Consider the following 20,009-nt stretch of genomic DNA (forward strand, 5'->3'; position numbering starts at 1 on the left):
TTACATTAAAATGTTGAATGGAAGCCACGACTAATCTACTGTTAACAGTATATTTTTACAATCAATTGTGCATTTTACCCCCAAAGTCTGCAATTATTCAAGGTTATATTATTTGTTTGACAGCCCTACTACTAACACAAAATGGCTAACACTATCCAAATTGTCCTAATACGGTAAATGCCAAAGATTTGGCACTGCAACCACATTAAAACATTGGAATTAAACAATGAAAGGTAGATTATCTGTAAGTGTATCCATCTACTATCATACTTGCCCTGATGAAGACTTGTTTGAGTCGAAACATGTTGGCGTTTTAAACTTAAAGTACCCTGATTTTATATCCACCCTCTCCTCTTATTTTAACCTTTTTGAGTGCTCAGATTGCCACTCTTGCTTGTGTATCTATCTACTGTTTGACCCAGGTCTAGGTCTAACACTTCTATAGTGCAGACTCAGAGTGAACAGGATCTCATGCCATGTTAACACACATGAGACACGGGAGAGAATACAGCCGTGGTGAATCTCTTCTGGAACACATTTGTATGGAAAAGTAGCGGAAAACTGTAACACAATAACAAAAAAGGGACACACGCCAATGTCAATAAGACTGACAGCAGGATGATGAGAATTAATAAAAGAAGTGAAAAGGCTTAGATTGGAGGCTTTTAAAATGTGCTTTTAACACTGTCTGGAGGACAGTGTTTATTTTAAACCGGCTTGATGTTACGAGATGAGCAAGTTTCACCATTTTGGACAGTCAAAGGAAGAATACTCTTCATTGACCACTTAATATGGAAACACGGCTTTCTGAATAACACAAATTCTGTACCCATGTGGTACTCCAAGTGGACAAAAAACAAAGAAAGAATTTATACTATTTGGTTAAGTTATTAGCACACCCCCCCCCCCCCAATCTCTTATCTCTCATCTCCCCCAACCAAATTTCGTCTTTTAGACCGCCGCAAACTGCGATTAAGTTACCACTTTCTACCCTCAGAACCCTTCCCACAACAGAGTTGGTTTTGTGATCATAACCATAGATAGACCAAATAGATGCCTAATTGGTCGCTGCAGTTCATTGGAGCGAACTGTAGCGACATGAGGGCGGGAGCGCTGCTAACGTCCACTCTGACTGTGATGCACGCGGAAGCTTGCAGAAGCACCGACTAGTCTCGCGTTTCCAGACTGTCGCCTCTCGCAAAAGTACCAACACGGAAGCTTGCCCTCACTCGAGTACACACGCCCCAGAGCCGAAAGAGGCAGATCATAGACATAGAGAGGTAGACACTTTTCTATGTCTATGATTGTGGAAGACCGGCTGGCTGGTGTGATTTCATGTCCACAAAAGGCCCTCCCTCCCTCGCCGACCCACCTTGCTGAGGTACTCCCTCATGACCTGGATGAAGTAGGGCATGGAGAAGTCCATGAGGTTGTGCCTCCAGGCCGTCTCCAGCACCACGTCGGGCCTCAGCAGGTCGTAGCAGGTGAAGAGGCAGGCGGCGAAGCACTCCTTCTTGTCTTCCTCCAGGAACCAGGCCAGCAGCTCCTCTGCCAGCTCTGTGTCCTTGGACTCCGACGCGTACTGCATGGCGTCCTGGAGACAGCCGGGGGGAAAACAACCTTTTACCCGTCTGTAAAACAACTGCCCTCTCTAGCGTACTGCATGGCGTCCTGGAGACAGCCGGGGGGAAAACAACCTTTTACCCGTCTGTAAAACAACTGCCCTCTCTAGCGTACTGCATGGCGTCCTGGAGACAGCCAGGGGGAAAACAACGTTGAGCCCCTGTCCTTTTACCTGTCTGTAAAACAACTTCCATTGTTTGGACCAGTGCCTTTCATGTGGATTTATGTGGATTACAGACGTACGTACTACGTACATACAGAGACTTGGTGCATTTCATAGAAGATAAATAAGACGTCTTATCATGCATCTTGTTAGCAATAAGCAAACATCTGCACCACCACAACAGACATTTGTTAATATATGAATCTATTGCACATAAATATGCAAACATGACATTACGTTTCCATACCTTGTACAGTTTGTCCTTCTTGCAGAGCTCAACACTCTGCGACCAGCGGTTGTTTCCCTTGAACAGGTAGGCTGCGATCCTCCTGAACTCTATCAACTCGTGCTTCTCCAGGCCCTGGGCCAGCGAGATGTTGTCAAAGTTGTCATATGCGTCGATTGAAGTACGCAGGGCCTAGAGAGGTATTAGGAGTCGAGTGAGACAAATACATCCAAAAATCCAATATATTGAAATTTATGGAACGAAAGATAATACTTTTTTATCTTCTAGTTATTTTTTATGGCACTGTTTTTTGACAGTTGAGAGACAAACATGGAGAGTGGGGGAGTGGCCCGCAGTAAAATGGTTCGGGTGGTCAAATTGGTGCACTTGCAAGCTCATGTGGTATATACGCCCACTGGAGTCCTTCTACAAAGAGATGACATGTGACATGGGTCAGAATATTTATACGTCTTACAGCATAGTCTTCCTCCCCGATGAAAAGGTTGTTGAGAGCTTCGTTGACCGATTGGTTGTTGTGAGTCTGGACTGACCGCAAGTATGGTTTGACTAAAGACAACTGCTTAACCTGAAAAGAAGAAAGACAGAGAGAGAGAGTGAAGAAAGAGAAACAGAAGGAAAGGGAAGGCACACTTTAATACTTTAATCACTCATTGACATGTCTCACTGAGACATGTCAGCAATACCTAAACATAGTAATAAAGCACACATTAACTACAGAAAAGAGACAACCATGAGTTACTCTCATCTATTCAACTATACAGTATAATTGTTAGACATTTTGGAGTTAGTTAGTTCTTAATAATTCTAAAGCTACATTTATATTTTATTTAAACCTAGTTTAAGTTAGTTTTGAATTATCATAATAAACCTAACAATAGATGTATTGTACAACCTTTTAAATGTCTTGAAAAGACGAAGGTTCTAAACTAAAAAGGAGAATAGCTATTATAGCAGAGAATAAAAACCACCGTTTTGGCAGATGCAACTGCCTTCTTCAGGGTAACCTTTACCACACCCCATCTGAGAGTTGTACACTTGCCAACTAAAATAATTCCTCTACCATTATAATACATTAACCCATTTTGGGCGGGAACCCCTTTTGGTGTTTTAAACATTATGTTATAATTTAGCTATTGAAAAATCGTTAAAATGTGCCTCAAATCTTTTAGAAAACTTTTTATATTTAATTTCGACGTCAGGCCTGGGTTAATAGTAAAGGTACATGTCTCATATGTGCGTTACAGTTTAATTATCCATCTTGTACAGACACATATCATGTCACACTTGCAGCCATACTAAAGAAAGGAACAGCGTCTTTAGTACCTTGCTGAAGTAGTTGACAGCGCGTGTGTGGTCGAGCCTCGGGGACAGTACGATGAGCAGATCGTTCAGTAACAACGGTTTGAACTCCAGATAGAACTGGACGGCCTTGTAGTACAGCTCCACGTTCGCCACCTGCAGTGACAGAACCGAACACGTGCAGAAGACAAGTAAAGTCAAAGTGAAGGATTATGTGATCCAAAAGACAAATTATTCCAACAATCCTCCGGTCGATAGCGGTGAACCAACAGCTGGAATACCTTGGTGACGATGTCTTTGAACTGGCCCTCCTTCCAGGCGTCTGCGGCGTGGTTCATCATGGTGATGATGGCGTTGTCGTACTCCTCGTACTTGTCGTAGAGGAACACCAGCTCCCCCCACAGGTGGGCCTGCTCCGCTGCCCTCAGAACCTGACACAGGTATACATTCATTCATTAATACTACATTAAGGTCACATTCATACCAGAGAGCTTTGCTGCGATTAAAACGAATCCTGCTGCGCATTGTCAGAAAGTGCGCTTCGTTTGGCAGGTGTGAAGGCTCATTCGAATCCTAATGCGCAGCAAATAACCGCATTTTACTCCGCCCAAAAACGTGGGTTTCGCTTCGCTTCGAATCGCACTTGACTACGATTCGGTGCAGGTGTGAATGCAATCCGCAGTAAATAAAGGAAATGAAGCAAACATAATGTGGCGGGTGAGGAGCTGAACACAGTTGGAGACGGAGAAGGCATATTTTACGCAGCGCAAAGATGTCCTGTTACTGTGGATAGACGTGGTAGAATAAGGAGACTGAAGCCCTGATCGAAATGAGGACGTGTAGGCTACATTAATCAATTGCTTAAGAAAACGCAGTGTATTATAGCCTACATAATATTCTGTCTGTCTGTCTGTGCGTGCCGTAAACATGGAGTGCTGTCACTGTGTGGGACTGGGGAGTTATATCAGTGCGCTCATGCAGCGCTGTGCCTCCATGCCCAAAAGAACAGTGTGTGGCGGCTGCGTGCGTAGAGAGAGAGAGAGAGGGGGGGGGGGGGGGTCCCAGACGGCACGACACATGCACGTTATGAGTGTAATTTTATCACCATAGATTTCACTGTGTAGGCTATAGTTTATGAACGGAACACATTGATAAAGGTCCCCCCTGCTGCGTTTCCAATTGCTGCGAATGACAGTGTGAAGGCAAACCGCAGCCAATTAAATATGCACGAATCCCCTTTCCCCGCCCATACGGATCTGAGTCTACCGAAGTATTAGGTGAGAATCTGACCTAATACTACATGTAATACTACATTGAAATTAAATTAAATTATTTGTGGAAAAAAATTATCCCTTGATTTCCACCTACCTTTGGAATGTTGACGCGGGACCAGAAGAGTTCCAGGTGCTCCCTCATCTTCTGGGGTTTGAATTTGGAGTAGAGGATGGCCAGCTCAGTGAACATGCCCATGTGAGCGCGCTCCAGGCCCAGGGCGGCCTCCAGCATGGTGATCAGCTCCTCAAAGTAGCCGCGGTCCTGCAACAAAGCACACATATTTACGTCACTCACAGCGACCTAAAGCTAGCTATGCATGTAGCCAGCCCTGGACATCCCGAGTCTGCATGCAATATTCCTGTGATCACAAAAAAGCTATATTTATGTGGTGCTTGAATAAAAACGTACAGTGAGATGGCCTTCCCTGCATAAAACCAGGGAGGGAACTTAACACCTGTCAATGGCTAGTCAAGTTTTTGGTGTGTCTGCTTAAGTTTACTCTGCTGGTTACTTCAATTAACGCTCATATCTTTTCATGTCAATTCAGCAGGTGAATTAGAGAAACTGGCTACCTGGTGAACTCTCTCAGAGCATACCTATTTACACGCACCACGACAGTGAGTGCAGGGCCAATACGGCAATTATGGAAGGAGGTAGGGCCCACACACCGGGCCCTACTTCCTCCTGGTAAAGAATGACTTCTAGGTCAGTACGATACTGAGCTGACGAAAATCTATAAAAATGAAAAACGTAGTGTCCTGCCCAGAATACGACCTTCCTTTAAAGAACTACACCTAACAATGGTGTGTCTTTCCTGTGCCACCTGTAGCTAGCTATGGATAACATGTTAGTAGGTGTGGAATGTGAACGTCTTTCTCACATATGGAGTTAGGTAGACAAAACAATAAGGAATGTACCTGGGCATTGATATACCGGTAACTTTATTAAAGAACAGCAACAATTGACGGCAATATTGCTGCATAATAAGTATCAGGAGGACAGCTTACATTTCTTTGGACGGATGAGAAAATGAGCTGTGTGTGTACAGTACCTGGTAGTAGTTGATGAGCTCCTCCAGTTCATCAGCATGGACCACGATGTGCAGACCACACATCTGGGCCAGACGGAACTCCTTCCCCTCCACACAGGCGAAACACACCTGGAGGAAAGTACAAAACAGTCACACTCATTTCCTGACTAGTTACAAGGAATCTGATCAAAGGAATCAGGTCGTCGGTGTCATTTTCTCTACCCTGCAATTCCAGCTGTCAGATAGGTCACACTGGGTGGCAAACTGCAGCCGAAACTCTGGTGGAATACTTTGGAATCAATGGAGCCGAGTGACCAACCATATGAACAAACACTATTTATGAATGATTGAGACCATTGTAAAATAATCACTTCTGGTTAATAAAAGAAGACATTATTGTCGGCTGTGTTGCTTTTCGATGTGTACACTGTGTACGTACGTTTCTAACGTGCCAAGTATCGCAAGACTATCCATCGTTTCCTGTCTGGCAACAATCTCACAATACCTCTGAGACAGAAATGATACCTGCCGCTGTTAAGATGCCTCAAAAGAAATGATGTACTGTGCACATAAAAAAGCAAGTGATTCGAAAACAACCTGTGATATGTCTTCTCTAATTATATTCCTGAATATGACAAAGGTTGCAATCGCACGGTCGCAATAAATAGTGTTTGTTCGTGAGCTGGTCCAGCCGGCTCCATTCACTGCCATGTATTTCATCGAACTTCCGGTGCGAGGTTTGCCACCGATGAGCGTCATGGCGCATCCCCGGCATCCAGTCACGTGACTCACGTCACTTCCTTTTGTTACATTCCTGGACTAGTTACATGTTTAGTCTTTTTCCAAACATGGGAAAAAAAGGACCGGGGGCGTTCTGAGCAAATTCATTCTCTCTTCCAAAACAGTCACATGGACAATTTATGTAAATAAATACTATACTGATCCATGTATCAAATGACAATGCATGGTGTAGTTCTGACCTCCTTCCAGGTGCGGGTGCTGTTGGCCTTGCGGGCTCCGTCCACCGCAGCCTGGTACTCTCCTAGGTGCACCAGGGTGGACGCCAGACGGCCAAAGTTGGACACGTTGTTGTACAGCAGCTTCGCCGCGTCGTACATCTTGTCGTCGTAGCAGCGGTCGCCCACCTGAGCAAGAAGGATTGAGAGAAAGAAATGTGAGTGAAAGAGGGGCAGTGAAATGTCGAAGACACAAATGACAACGGCACTTTATTTTCAAGTTAACAGCTGACAAAGTTTTGACAAAGTCATTGGGTCCGATTCATATTTTTGGTGTAACGGAATTTTCCAAACTTCCCCAGTAGAATAAGGCATTCTAATGAGCAGTGTTGGGGAAGTTACTTTTAAAAAGTAAGGAATTATAGTTATCGTTACTTATCTAAAAAAGTAATTTGTTACTTTACTTTACATTAAATTATGAAAGTAACTACTTTACTTTACTTTACTTTACTTTAAAAAATAATAATATAAAAAACGATTTAAAAGAAGGTTTTTTGTGATTCATTAATCTCAATTAATGGCATATCAATAGGCCTATTTGACCTGATCATCAGTGAGCTTTTTTTCGAATGGATTTGGATACGAGTGAATCAATGAATAGTGACTACATAAGCATAGGCAATTAAAAAGTAGTAATAATAATAGTGATAATATTATTATTTATATAATGCTTCTCTGAGTACTTAAAGACGCTTTTCAAGGGGAACATGAGAAAACAAATAAAAACTACTTTATTAGAGAAAAACTAAGACTATGGAATAAAATAAATGAAAGTGAAATGAGATAGCTGGGGAAACAAATATTCTAGAGGTGTGTAACGGTTTGAACTTATAGGTGGTGGCTGGCATGTCTTGTGAGTTTTGGGAAGTGCATAGTTTTGACAGGTCTGCCTGCTAGCTGTGGACAGTGAAACCCTGACCATTATACACGGGCAGACGCAACATCGAGTGTGAGGGTTGGGGAACGGATGGAAAGTACCAGTGTTATTATAGGAGGACTCCTTGGCTTCTAACGATATGGACCAGAGTTAAACTAATGTTAGCTCCCATGCTAACTAGTTGCTATACCCTCGTCAGAAACAACATCACCATCCAGATCGGGTGGAAGCTGCTTGTGCCCGTGGATGGGAAATGAGATTTAAAAGGCTATAGAAGCGTGGATGAAAGGCAAGCACAGATGTGCAATAAAGTTGTGTCGTGACTCGTATTTGCATGTGTATTCCGTCTGACGACGAGTGGTTTATGCTGCTGCCTGCTAGTGCGTTGCTGGCTGCTGAGTGCTGATGCATATTTAAGAGCGTCATAAGCATGCGCCCGTCCTGCACTGGAAGTAGCAGATCTACAAGTTATCTACCGGTCGCAATGCACTGCGCTTTGGGCTTGTACATCTGTGTTTTTCACGCAGTTAGTTGAGAGGCAGAGCACAAACGAAACTGTCAACACAGAGAGCGCTCTCTAGTCCCTGCACTGCAATCAGCAGCGCAGAGATGCCTGTATGAATGTATGATACTCACGGAGCTGCGAGACTTTTCACTGATCACATAAGTTGACATAACGCCATAACGCGGGTAACACTCGCACAATAACTATAAGGCCGTTATGGAAATGGGAAATGTAAAGCGTTAGGTTACAAGTTACTGCAAATAGTAGTTACGTTATGTAACGTAACGCGATGTAAGGGCGTTAGTCACAACACTGCTAATGAGTCATTAGAATGACATACAGCAAGCTTTGGTCTTATGTAAGTCTGCAGCTCTCCAGACCAAAAAAAGATCACTGAATCAGACTACGTGGGAAGTTGGACATTTTCCTTTCACCTATGGGTGTAAACATCTTAGTGAATCGGGCCCATTGAGTCAAGGCATCAGGTTGAGTGTATGTGTGTATCCGAAAGTGCATGTGATGCAACTTAAAGCCTACTAACTTGTTGGATGTGGGCATTGTTGGGTCCGTTGATGAACTCCTCCAGCTCAGCCAGGCGGTTGGTCTTGGCGAGGGCGAAGATCAACTCCGTCTCCACGTAAGACTCGCGGGCCTTCTTACGAGCCATCTGGAGGAACTTAACCAAGTCCTCCCAGTTACCTACAATACATACAGCATGGATGTCGATCAAGTACATGTCAGTGTCACAACAGGCACATTGTCAATTTCAACATCGAATGTGATTAAATGTTCTTACATTAAACACTTACCCCTTTCTAGACGGGAACCCCTTTTGGTGTTTTAACTAAGCATTATGTTATACTTTAGCTATTGAAAAATAGCAGATCTATAAGCTCGTAGCGCGCCACTCGGTGGCGCGCTACGAGCTTATAGATCTGCTATTTTTGAAAAATCGTAAAAATGCGGCACAAATCTTTGAATATAATTATATTCTTTCAGAGCGAACGTTTTTTCAGGGCCTAAATGGGTTCAATCCTATATACTAAAAATAGGTAATGAATTTAAGTGAGATGGTCTTACCGCTCTCGGCAGCAGCCTGTCCCACCTCCATGTACGCTGAGGGGTCGTCAGCCTTGATGTAGGAGTCGATGGCCTCCTTCACCAGACCCTTCTGCAGCTGAGCCTTAGCCAGCTGGCTCCACACTGGAGGCTCGTTGCAGCGCTCCGCAAACTCGTAGGCTCGGTCCAGGTTACCGATATGCTCAATGAGGACCTGGATATAGAAACATGGAATTCAAATAAAGCACTTTTCTAACAGACGGAAGGCAATTGACCTTTTTACCAATCATTTAATATTAAAGAAACTGTTCCCTGGTCAGCGCTGGTTGGCAGGTATCAATACTCTTTTAGACTGACATTTGTGCCAGCCTGGATGATTACATTGCCTCTTGCCTTGATTGTTTAAACATGACGTCATGGGCCGCTATGCTCGATAACAGGCTTGATAAGCCCAAAGCTCATTGATAACGGGTACTCAATAAGCTTGTTATCTGTTTTTTTCCGGGTAGCGGCTATCGAGCTCCATCCCTCCTCATGCGTGCCTGGTCTATCTGGCAGTGCGCCACTGCCACCTAACCACCTGGCACTCACACTACAGCGTGTTCTATCATTGTTGCATCCGAGTGTAAATTCTGAATAAAAAGTGAGAACGCGACGGGACTTTGACGTTTTCTGTAGACTGTTGCCGTGTAAAAGTGGCCTAAGCTTACGACAAAGCTACAAAGAGCCAACCACGCGGTGCGCTGACCTGCACGGCGGAGGTGTTGACGTCAAACTTTCTGAAGATGGCGAAGGCCTCCTCGAAGAGCTCGTTGCTGATGGCGATGTTGGCGATGTCCGGGGCGTCGTAGTTGTCCAGCCTGTTGATGTACTCCATGACGCGGGTCCGGTCCGCCTTGATGGCCGTCAGAATCAGCAGGTTCTGGAGGTTTCTGAAATGAGAACGGGACGGATTGTTTTCACTTGACTATACGCCAACGAAAAGAGCCTCAAAATCAATAAGAGTTTAACCCATTTAGACCCGAGGACGATTCTACAAAATCATGACAGTTTTCTGAAAAACCTCATGTTTCTGTGTCAGTGGTTCTCAAACATTTTCATGTCAAGGACAAATATCTGCATTTGGCCGCCGACCCCCATCTGAAAATATGTTGTTCCAGGGACCTCCCAGTAGCAAAGATTTGAGTTAAAAACGTTCGCTCTGAAAGAGATTAGCGTCACATTTTCATGATTAAAAAATAGCAGACCGCTTTTTTGTTATTGTTGTTGTCTTATTTTGTGATGGAACCTGTGGAGGGTGGGGTATATGTGGGGTTGTTTGTCTACAAAAAATTTAAATCCTATAAATAAAGTTATAAAAAAATAAATAATAATAGCAGACCTACAAGCTCGTAGCGAGGCACTCGGTGCCGCACTTTGAGCTTGTAGATCTGCTATTTTTCAATAGCTAAAGCATAACATAATGCTTAAAACACCAAAAGGGGTTCCCGCCCAAAATGGGTTAAATGAGAAGAGAGACAGATTATGCTAAGGAAGGTCCAGATCCTCTCCAGGACTGACACCATCTCTGTCAGTGTAGACTCATGGTTGGAGTCGGACATACTGAGTCAATGGGCACCGGCGGTCACATGATTCCAGAAAATATTCTCCCCTGATTTTATTTTAAAGGGACACTTCACCCTTTTTGCAAAAAAATATATGTTAATGATGTTTAGAAGCTTTAGAACACTTTCCTGGAGATCTTTATGTGTGTAATATGTGGTTTTAGATATTTTAGATTGTAGCAGTGAGCCTGTTGTCTCTGATGTCATGGACACTGGGCTCACTTCCTTCCTGGACTACATGTTGTCTCAGTAAGACAGCTCTCCCCCTATCCACAAGGAGGAGCAGTGCACCAAAGAATTATGGAAATTGTAGTCCAGGAAGGTAGTGAGACCAGTGTCCATGACATCAGAGACAACAGGCTCACTGCTACAATCTAAAATAACTAAAACCACATATTACACACATAAATACCCCCAGGAAAGTGATCTAAAGCTTCTAAACGTCATTAACATATATTTTTTTGCAAAAAGGGTGAAGTGTCCCTTTAACCGTAGAACACTTATCCAACATATAATTGTATGATTAAGGGAATGTCTGTCTGTCTCAGGCAATGAGGCCGTCCTCACTTGGCTGCATCAAATGACGTGAGTCTCTCTCTCTAGCTCAACCTTAGAGCAGCATGTAAAGTGGATTTTCATGACAAGCAACTCGGCGGTCGGCGCAGTGGCTCTTCAAAGGTTAGTGAAAACACGACAGGGAAATCTGGATCACAATTGTTTAATGACTGCATTAAAACGGTTGATATGATCAAATGCTAATTCATCCGTCTGACAAACAGCCTCACCTGTGCTCACTGAAGACAGAGTTGTCCAGGACGATCTTCTCCAGGAGTTCGATGAGCTCGTTGGGCAGGTCGGCGGTCATGAAGGCCTTGACCGTGACCGAGACCTCCTCTGGGTCCTGGGTCTCCGACAGGGCAGTCTGCACCACCTGGAGTCAAGACGAGAAGCACAGTCAAAAGGAATTAGTGTCACCTTCATTGAAAAAGATAATTAGTATCACCATGAAAAAAAGAAAATGTATTAGCAGTAGGGATGTAAGTGGCTTTCTGAATAAATTAAGTTTTTCTGGTCATCCATATGTATATCATGAAAAGTGTGACAACAACACAGTCTTATGGAGGTTCAACTACAAAAAAAACACTAAACCTGCTCATACTTGGATAGTGAACTAACTAAGATTGGTGCAATTTTAACCAGCTCAGTGGCCTTGTGGTTAGAGTGTCCGCCCTGAAACTGGGACGTCGGGGTTCGATACCCGCCCGGGTCTTCCCAAATACTGTAAAAATAGGACCCAATGCCTTCCTGCTTGGCACTCAGCATCAAGGGTTGGACTTGACTTGGACAACAACAAATGATTCCCGAGCACAGCACGGCTGCAGCTCACCAACTCCAAGAGATGGGTCAAATGCGGAGAACAAATCTCACATTCAGCAATGTACAGTATGTGACAAATAGTAGGACGTTAACCTTTAATTCTATTTAGTGCCTTGGTCCTACCTGGTCGATGAGAGGTCTCCTGTAAGGGTTGCTCTCCAGCAGCACACTGGCCCACAGCTCCGGGTCCTTGCGACGCACCAAGTAGCGAGAAAGGCTCTTGAAGAGGGAGTTCTCATTGCAAACCTATACACCATGACAAACAATGGTAAACTAATTAAATTAGACAAATCTATGTCACCGTCATTTCACCGACTGTGATGAAGAAACACAGAACTGTAAATATGAGATGGAAATGGTTTGATTGTGTCGGTCTCCTACCCTTTTTGTTTTGTTATTATTCCGCTACATATATATTTATCTAGTCTGTTTTTAATTTTTTGACCCACCCCTACAGGAAAACCCAGTGCTCCTAAAGATTCTCCAAGTTCAACGTTATGTTCCACTATCCCCACTCACATGAATGAGCTCCTGGTCACACTGCCCTCTCTCGTAGGCCACGCAGGCCAGGTGCGGGTCTCTCTTCTCGCAGTACTTTCCCACCACGCGGCTGTCATAGTACGGGTTCTCCCTCAGGAAGCGCTCAGGGTTGTTGTTGCTGTCGATGTAGATCTTGGCCAGAGCGTTGTGGGTGGCGGGCTCCTCGCAGCCATCGTGAATGCGAGCTTCCAGCCAGGGAAGCAATAGCTTCAAACTGTGGGGAACACACAAAGCGCACACACACACACACACACACACACGCACACACACTCCGTGCTCAGCCAATCAAATCATCACATTCCGTGCTACAAACACATGTTGTGCTCATACACACAGATAGATAGCGCCCCTCAAAAATAAATAAATGATTTGCATAATCCACCTACTATATATGCACATACGTTTATTGAAATGCTCAATTATCACTGCATTTGTTAATATGGTTTATGCATTTTTTAAACCTGCTTCAGAGCACATATCATATTCCCCCATGGGACAATACAAAAAATGTACCTGACCTGAAATGTATATTTAAAAGAAATATTTTTTAAATAAAACTATTTGCACAACCCATTTTCTGAAGATATAGTAAACGCTGACAATGCATGCAGTTGTGGTTTAGCTGTGCTGGCTCACCGGTTTCTCTTCTCCACCTCGGCCACCAGCTCGTCGGTGGAGAACTGTCCCCTCACCACCAGGATCAGGTTTTTAATCACGTCCTCTGCACAGTCCACGTCCAGCAGGCCTCCGATGACCACCGGCAGACGGCTGGGGTTCACCTGAAACAAACAGGATCAGGTTTTTAATCACGTCCTCGGCACAGTCCATGTCCAGCAGGCCTCCAATGACCACCGGCAGACGGCTGGGGTTCACCTGAAACAAATGGCACTCTTAACCCATTTAGACATGAGGCCGATTTGTTTTTAAAGGCTTCTAAATTTTAACAGTTTTCTGAAAAACCCATGTTTCTATGTTAGTGGTTCTCAACCTTTCCATGTCAAAGACCCCCGGAATTATCTGTATTTGGCCGCGAACCCCCATCTGAAAATATGTTGTTCCAGGTACCCCCCAGAAGCAAAGATTTGAGTTTTAACTTTGACTTCAGTTACATAAGCTGTGGTAAGATTCATTCAATTTAAGCAAAAAAGACATGATCGGGACATCCATACTAAATATAGGATGCAGAGCAGTCTCAAGCGTATCTTTTCCAATAGTGACCTATAAAAGGGTTGGCGATAAAACCCATTTACAGAGCCCGTCTTTTTATAGTTTTGTTGATCCCGTACAGCATAAAATAGGACACTTTAGAAAGATTATCTTATATATAAGAAGTTTATTATTTTCAGTTAAGAGCACATACCTTCTGCACGTAGATCTCAATGTACTTCTGCAGGCTGTTGCGGTAAAGGTACAGCACCAGGTCGTGGACAAAGTCAAAGCGATCACACACAATGATCAGAGGCAGCTGGTCAGTCAGCTTGGCTTCCTGGAAAACATGAAAGAATAAATCATGATAGTCAATTTTAACTACCATTCATGGATAATTGCTTTCCTCACAACCGTGTTCTTTCGGTCACAGATCAACATGAAAGGTTCCTACAACTTCATTAATCTAATAATTTTATAATAAACAGTATAATCATCTATTCGTCACCTTGAGGAAATTCTTGACACGCTCGGGGTCGTAGCAGTTGCTCTCACGACAGATCCTCTCCACTTCTTTGATCTGTCCCGTCTTGCAGGCAGCCTGGATGTACTTGAAGTGAACCTCTGGGTCCTGGCTGAAGTTCACGATGGAACCCAGGAAGTAAAACAGACCTGGAAAGCATCAAGCAAGCAAATAAGTTAAAGGGAACTGAAACAAAAATAAGCGCACACACACACACACACAGGAGGGTTAAGCGTAAATTGGCTGCTGACTATTTATCCGTCTATCTCACGATCCATCTATCCACTTATCATTAGGGATGGAGCTTGTTAATTTTGATTGATAACAAGCACCTTATCGATCATGTTTATCGAGCCGGATTCTTATCGAGCCCACTATTGAGCACTTGATCACTTTTGGAGGTTGGCAGTCATCACTTTTACTGTAGACAGATATGTCGCCTCTTGTCTTGATTGTTTAAACAGGATGTCATGGGCCGCTATGCTCGATAACAGGCCTGATAAGCCCAAAGTTTATTGATATTGGGTACTCGATAAATCTGTTTTTTTGTCGGGTATAAGGTTTCTAGCTCCATCCCTACTTGTCATCCATCCATGATCCATCGATATGTATGTATACATTAAATGTGTGTGGCCTCCCTCCCTCAGAGCTTACCCTCGAAGCTTTTAAAAGATTCAAAGAGCTCTGTGAGGGACTGAGTGGAGAGCTGTTCGTGGTACTTGGAGGCCACCTGGACACAGATCTGCAGATTCTGACGGATGTTTGCTGACAGCATCGCCCTCAGACACTCCAGGGAGTCCTCTACTGACAGGGAGCCGAAGAAGTTCACCAACCACTGGATGGAGTGGAGAGAAGCGATACCATGGTCAGTAGGGACAACTCAAAAGGCAATGGTGTTCGTGTTTTACTGAATGGTCTAAAACCATCCGGTCTAGACCAGATCTCACAGCGATTTAGAAACACAGAGCAGGTGGAAAGCCTGGTGACGGCAGGTTTAGGCAGGTGGTGTTTACCTCAGGGTTGAGAAGGTGCGTGTGCACCACAGCGCGCTTTATGTCATACAGGTCGGTGTAGTGCTCCAGCGCCCTCTGGAGGAGGCCGGCTTTTTCACACAGCTGAGCCACGTGGGCACGGTCATAGTGGGTGAACATCTGGTTCCCAAGGATGGCGTCTGCGACCTGTGTAACATGACGGCAAAAATAGATTTAACTAGTGGCTGGGGCCCTGGAAGATTAGCAGGTCTGCTTTGGTTCCATTATATGTACAATTGGGACGGGCGCGCGCGCACCCGCACCCACACCCACACACACACACACACACACACACACACACACACGTGTTTACCTGTGGAGCATGGACTAGGTTCATTTCCAGCAGGCGTGTCTGGAGGGGTCCCTCCATGGGTCTGTTGTTCTTCAGAGCGTCCAGCAGGAACGATGTGCACTGCTGGATCAGGTTGTACTCCATAAAGACATCCACAATCTGCAGAAAACAAAAAACACATCGGTCAATATATCATCCAATTGTCCTTTTGTAGGCCAAACCGTTACCTCATCAGATTTCCAATGGAATTAATGGGGTTTCATGTCGAGTTCAATCAAATAAATCTACATATAAGCATAGTTTTGAGTGATCTGACCTGTGTGATGTCAGCCAGAGGCTCCTCGTCTTGGACCAGCATTTGGGAGAATTGCAGCCCCTGCTCTGGGCTGATACGCATCACGTTTCTCAGCAGGAAGATCCAGTCGGGAGTGTAGCCCACCTTTAAGATTATGCCGTACATTTATGATGATGATATAATGCAGCACGAAGGGACACAACTGTAAGAGCTTCTTACATTCCCAGCAACAGAATAATACATTTACATTTTCTTTATTAGCAGTTTATTAGTGTCCTCTGTACCTTTTTGGCGTAAAGGACAATCTTCTGGAACTGTCCGGTCTCTGCGAAACACTGGATGACCTTGTTGGGGACGTTGGCTCTAAGGTAAACGCTGAGGGCCAGAGTCGGGTCCACTGACTTCACCAGGTCCCCCAGCTCCTCAGAGCACTCCAGCTGGAGATTTCATTTGAATATGAGAAATGTAGATTGATAAAATAAAATAAAACAGTTTGAATGCTGAATGCTGCTAAACTTTAGTCTATTATATTTGCATTTCATGAGACTATTATGCACTATGAAGTAAAAACTAGAAGTGTTTAACCCATTTTGACCTGAGATCAGATTAAAAAAATGTCTGTTTGAAAATGACAGTTTTCTGAAAAAGCTATGTTTCTATGTCAGTCGTTAGCAGACCTACAAGCTCGTAGCGCACCACTCGGTGGCGCGCTATGAGCTTGTAGATCGGGGAAACTGCAAATATACTAATAGTTTAACGCACATCTATGAGCTTACTCAGCTTAGCAACACTATAAACAATTAGCAGGGAAAACAAGCAGTGTCGATCTACAATATTTACTTGATGAAGCAGTAAACCTCTACTGTCAAGTATAGCATTTCAAGGCCTACTATGATGAGATCATCTCCAGGATTAGAACGGTATCAGAATCATGTGAAAGGCGTGCCGTCCAACCACAACTGGAGAAAATTTGTGTAAATGTACTCCAACAATAAATACATTTATTATGTAGATCATCTACTCAGCTTTTGCAGGTAACTTCACATTTTTATGTAAACCAGTTTTGCCCCTAAAAATAAATAAAAAAGAAATCGGTCCTGTAAACTTGAATTCTATTTAAACTCTACAAAACTCCTTCTGGGGAGACCAGGAGAGGACCACTGACGTCAGTTTATAAATACATCAAAGATGCGATTCTAATCCATCTGTAATGGATAAAGCTTTGGCCTGGAAGAGAGGACATCAGGTGGTCTCCAAGCTTCTTAGAGTGTTTCAACCATAGACTGTAAAAAATATGGACAAAGCGTTCCCCGGGTCTAACATGGACGTAAAATGAAGCCTGTAATTCTTTGCACTGTAAGTCGCCATATTTCTAGAACGGGGGGTGGCTCCCGTTCATAGACTGTAACGGTAGCCACGCACCTCAGAACATACGCGACTTTATGGTCATTGTTTTAATAAATGGGACCATAATTTTCCAAAAAGAATATTACGACATGAGAAATTAGACTTTAAACTAGTGACTGGAAGCAGAAAGTATTCATGACCATGTTTATTAAGGTAATACAGTCTAGGTGAAGTTGGGCCCAAATACATGGGCCTCTATGGAGCTATGGGTTTTTTTGGGCCCAATGACAGCGCCACAACAGGCCATTATATGAAACTCCCCGAAGTCCCGATTTCCTTAGTGGCTTCACAAAATATCTGTCTGACTGCCCCCTGGTTTCAACCCTCAACCACTACACTCTCCAGTTGGCGGGTCGAGCAATGATTGGCCAAATCACTGCCCCTCTCATCCAGGCTTCCAGCTATTGTCCTCTCTTATGCCAGAGCCAACAGGAGGCCCTCTCTGTCGTTTGCTTCCTGCTTAGGGTCCTCCCACGTCTCACCACCAGACTATAAGTCTGTGCGGTGTGCATGCATCCGTCCTTGTCCACACTTGGCCTCTACTCTTGTGTTTTTGAATCAAAGAAAATATGGCAAACTTGCCTTATCCTCCTTCAGCCACTTCTCCAGGAGCTGCTTGCGGCCCTGCTGGAGGACCGGCCTGCACAGCTCCAGGGACTCAAACTTGTTGAGCTGCCCCTGGTCCAGCAGGATGCCAAAGTACTGGAGCAAGGGGGACGTCTGGCCCGGCTGGGCCGGGACACTCTGGAAGCGACGGATGGTGTCTGGGGTCCGCAGGATCCCCTGGAGTGTACGGAACCAAGGAGGAGAAAGGATGGAGGTGGAAGGATTCATTATGCATACATAAACAAGTCAAGTCAAGTTGAGATGCCAACTCTCAGGACATTTTTAAATCTAGGCTAAAACCCCCATCTGTTTCCGCTGCACTACTTTCCCCCTAGTTTACATTGAAACCATTGTTATGTTCACTATGTTTTCCTTCCAGCTGCTTTAGCTGCTGGTCAAACACAGCTCATGAAATGTAGACGACCTAGTCACAGTCACGACCTCCTTTGTATGTGCACTACTACACATTATGTTACATCTTAAACATTTAATTTATTTTTATTGCCCCGGTATACAACCACCAGTCGACAGATTATTTATTATTATTATATTATAAACAAACAAAAAAACATGTTCATATTACTCCTACACATTTTGTCCAAACATCACAAACGCTATTATCCTGGTGGAGGGAGACATGTGCCCCGAGGGGCACTTCTTCTAGTTTGCTGTGTTTTTGTTGTATCCTTGTTGTGAAGTGTGCCTTGGGGTGATTTTGCACTATAAATAAAACAGATGAAACTGCTAAGTCCCTATATTAACATACTAGTATCAGGTCCAGGGGGTGTACTTATACATCAAGCTGCCTCACATTACAGAAAAGGGAGACAGGCTTCTGCCCTATGGGCCACAAGGCTCGACAAGGCTTACTTAAGCTGCATAAGTCTTTCTCTGCACAGTCTGAGCTTGTATTAGGGGAATTGTATCTAAACCATGCTGGTTGAACAACAATACATTGGCCATCATTTTACTTGTTGGCTCGTTGTTATAGGTGGAAACTTTCAAAATTAGCCAATCTAAAAGCACTGCTTTTGCTTAGCAGTGACATGTTCTCAAATAGAAACTTTAATCAAATCAAAAATTTGCAAATTACTTTCAAGGTTTGGCACGTTTATTATTGAGCTTTTTATGCCTTTATTGATAGTACAGTAGGTACAGTAGTGACACGCCGCAGCAAAGGGATTCAAACCCGCAACACTCTACATTGGAGCCTAGGTTAGGCAGCAATGTCCGTCCCTCCCTATGTCTGTCTGTCTGTCTGTTTAGGGTACCAACAGGTGCTAAAGTGGCGATGTTGACCTAGAAACAGAGAGAGTGTTGCCTGCTAAGCAATACAGATAATCACTAGTCAGACACCCATTACTCTGCAGACACCCACGTTTTATTTTTGTAGAAGAGGCAAACTAATATTGTTTATGCCGTTTGCTTTGATGGAATAATTGGCCTATGCTCGGACACAAACGGAATTCACGCTCAGCAGACACCCACTAGTCAGACACCCACTAGTCAAGACACCCACTACTCAGCAGACACCCACTACTCAGACACCCACTAGTCAGACACCCACTAGTCAGACACCCACTAGTCAGACACCCACTAGTCAGACACCCACTAGTCAGACACCCCAACAGCACCACTCAGTTCAGACGGATCTGATTTTCTACTAAAAATATCGGTCCCAACATAACCTGCCATTGGTCAGGCTCTACTTGCGTGGGCGCAGGATGGTTGCGTTGACGGTACAGTACCTTGGGGGCATTGGCAGCCACCTTGGCAGCCTCTGAATAGTTCCCTGCGGTGAACAGGGTGTTGAACTTGCGGGCGAACAGCTCCTCTGCGCCAGCCAGGTTGTTGCGCACGGCCATGCGCAGGGCCAGGTCCGGGTTCTGGAGGACGTTGGTAATGTAAGGGATGATGTTCTCCTCTTCCACACACACCGACAGCACCTAGTGGAGAGAAACATATTTGCACTCAGTAGGGATGGGATTTATCGATTCATTCATTAATTGATAACCTTATTGATCGATTAACCGGTTAGTTGATAAGCGACCTTTCATTGTAACCGGCCCACACTGAGACAGTTTTAACGATTGA

General features: G+C 44.2%; 1 protein-coding gene across 2 annotated transcripts in view; it reads right to left on the minus strand.

Moving 5' to 3' along the window:
- Positions 1-20,009, minus strand: part of LOC310864898 (clathrin heavy chain 1-like) — a 37,062-nt gene that overhangs the window by 6,454 nt on the left and 10,599 nt on the right. For both annotated transcript variants that reach the window (XM_083773726.1, XM_083773725.1), the window contains exons 7-30: positions 19,664-19,861; positions 17,892-18,092; positions 16,187-16,339; positions 15,924-16,046; positions 15,629-15,766; positions 15,298-15,462; positions 14,939-15,119; positions 14,270-14,433; positions 13,976-14,101; positions 13,252-13,394; positions 12,595-12,829; positions 12,199-12,321; positions 11,484-11,629; positions 9,843-10,026; positions 9,116-9,308; positions 8,577-8,734; positions 6,618-6,782; positions 5,659-5,766; positions 4,701-4,868; positions 3,614-3,763; positions 3,357-3,488; positions 2,488-2,598; positions 2,034-2,204; positions 1,373-1,594 (exon numbers count right to left, since the gene is read on the minus strand). In XM_083773726.1, coding sequence (XP_083629852.1) covers positions 1,373-1,594; positions 2,034-2,204; positions 2,488-2,598; positions 3,357-3,488; positions 3,614-3,763; positions 4,701-4,868; positions 5,659-5,766; positions 6,618-6,782; positions 8,577-8,734; positions 9,116-9,308; positions 9,843-10,026; positions 11,484-11,629; positions 12,199-12,321; positions 12,595-12,829; positions 13,252-13,394; positions 13,976-14,101; positions 14,270-14,433; positions 14,939-15,119; positions 15,298-15,462; positions 15,629-15,766; positions 15,924-16,046; positions 16,187-16,339; positions 17,892-18,092; positions 19,664-19,861 — 3,858 coding nt within the window. The remainder of the gene's footprint in view (positions 1-1,372; positions 1,595-2,033; positions 2,205-2,487; positions 2,599-3,356; positions 3,489-3,613; positions 3,764-4,700; positions 4,869-5,658; positions 5,767-6,617; positions 6,783-8,576; positions 8,735-9,115; positions 9,309-9,842; positions 10,027-11,483; positions 11,630-12,198; positions 12,322-12,594; positions 12,830-13,251; positions 13,395-13,975; positions 14,102-14,269; positions 14,434-14,938; positions 15,120-15,297; positions 15,463-15,628; positions 15,767-15,923; positions 16,047-16,186; positions 16,340-17,891; positions 18,093-19,663; positions 19,862-20,009) is intronic.

Source organism: Protomyctophum parallelum (assembly GCF_964188405.1).
Source record: "Protomyctophum parallelum genome assembly, chromosome: 9".
NCBI lineage: Eukaryota > Metazoa > Chordata > Actinopteri > Myctophiformes > Myctophidae > Protomyctophum > Protomyctophum parallelum.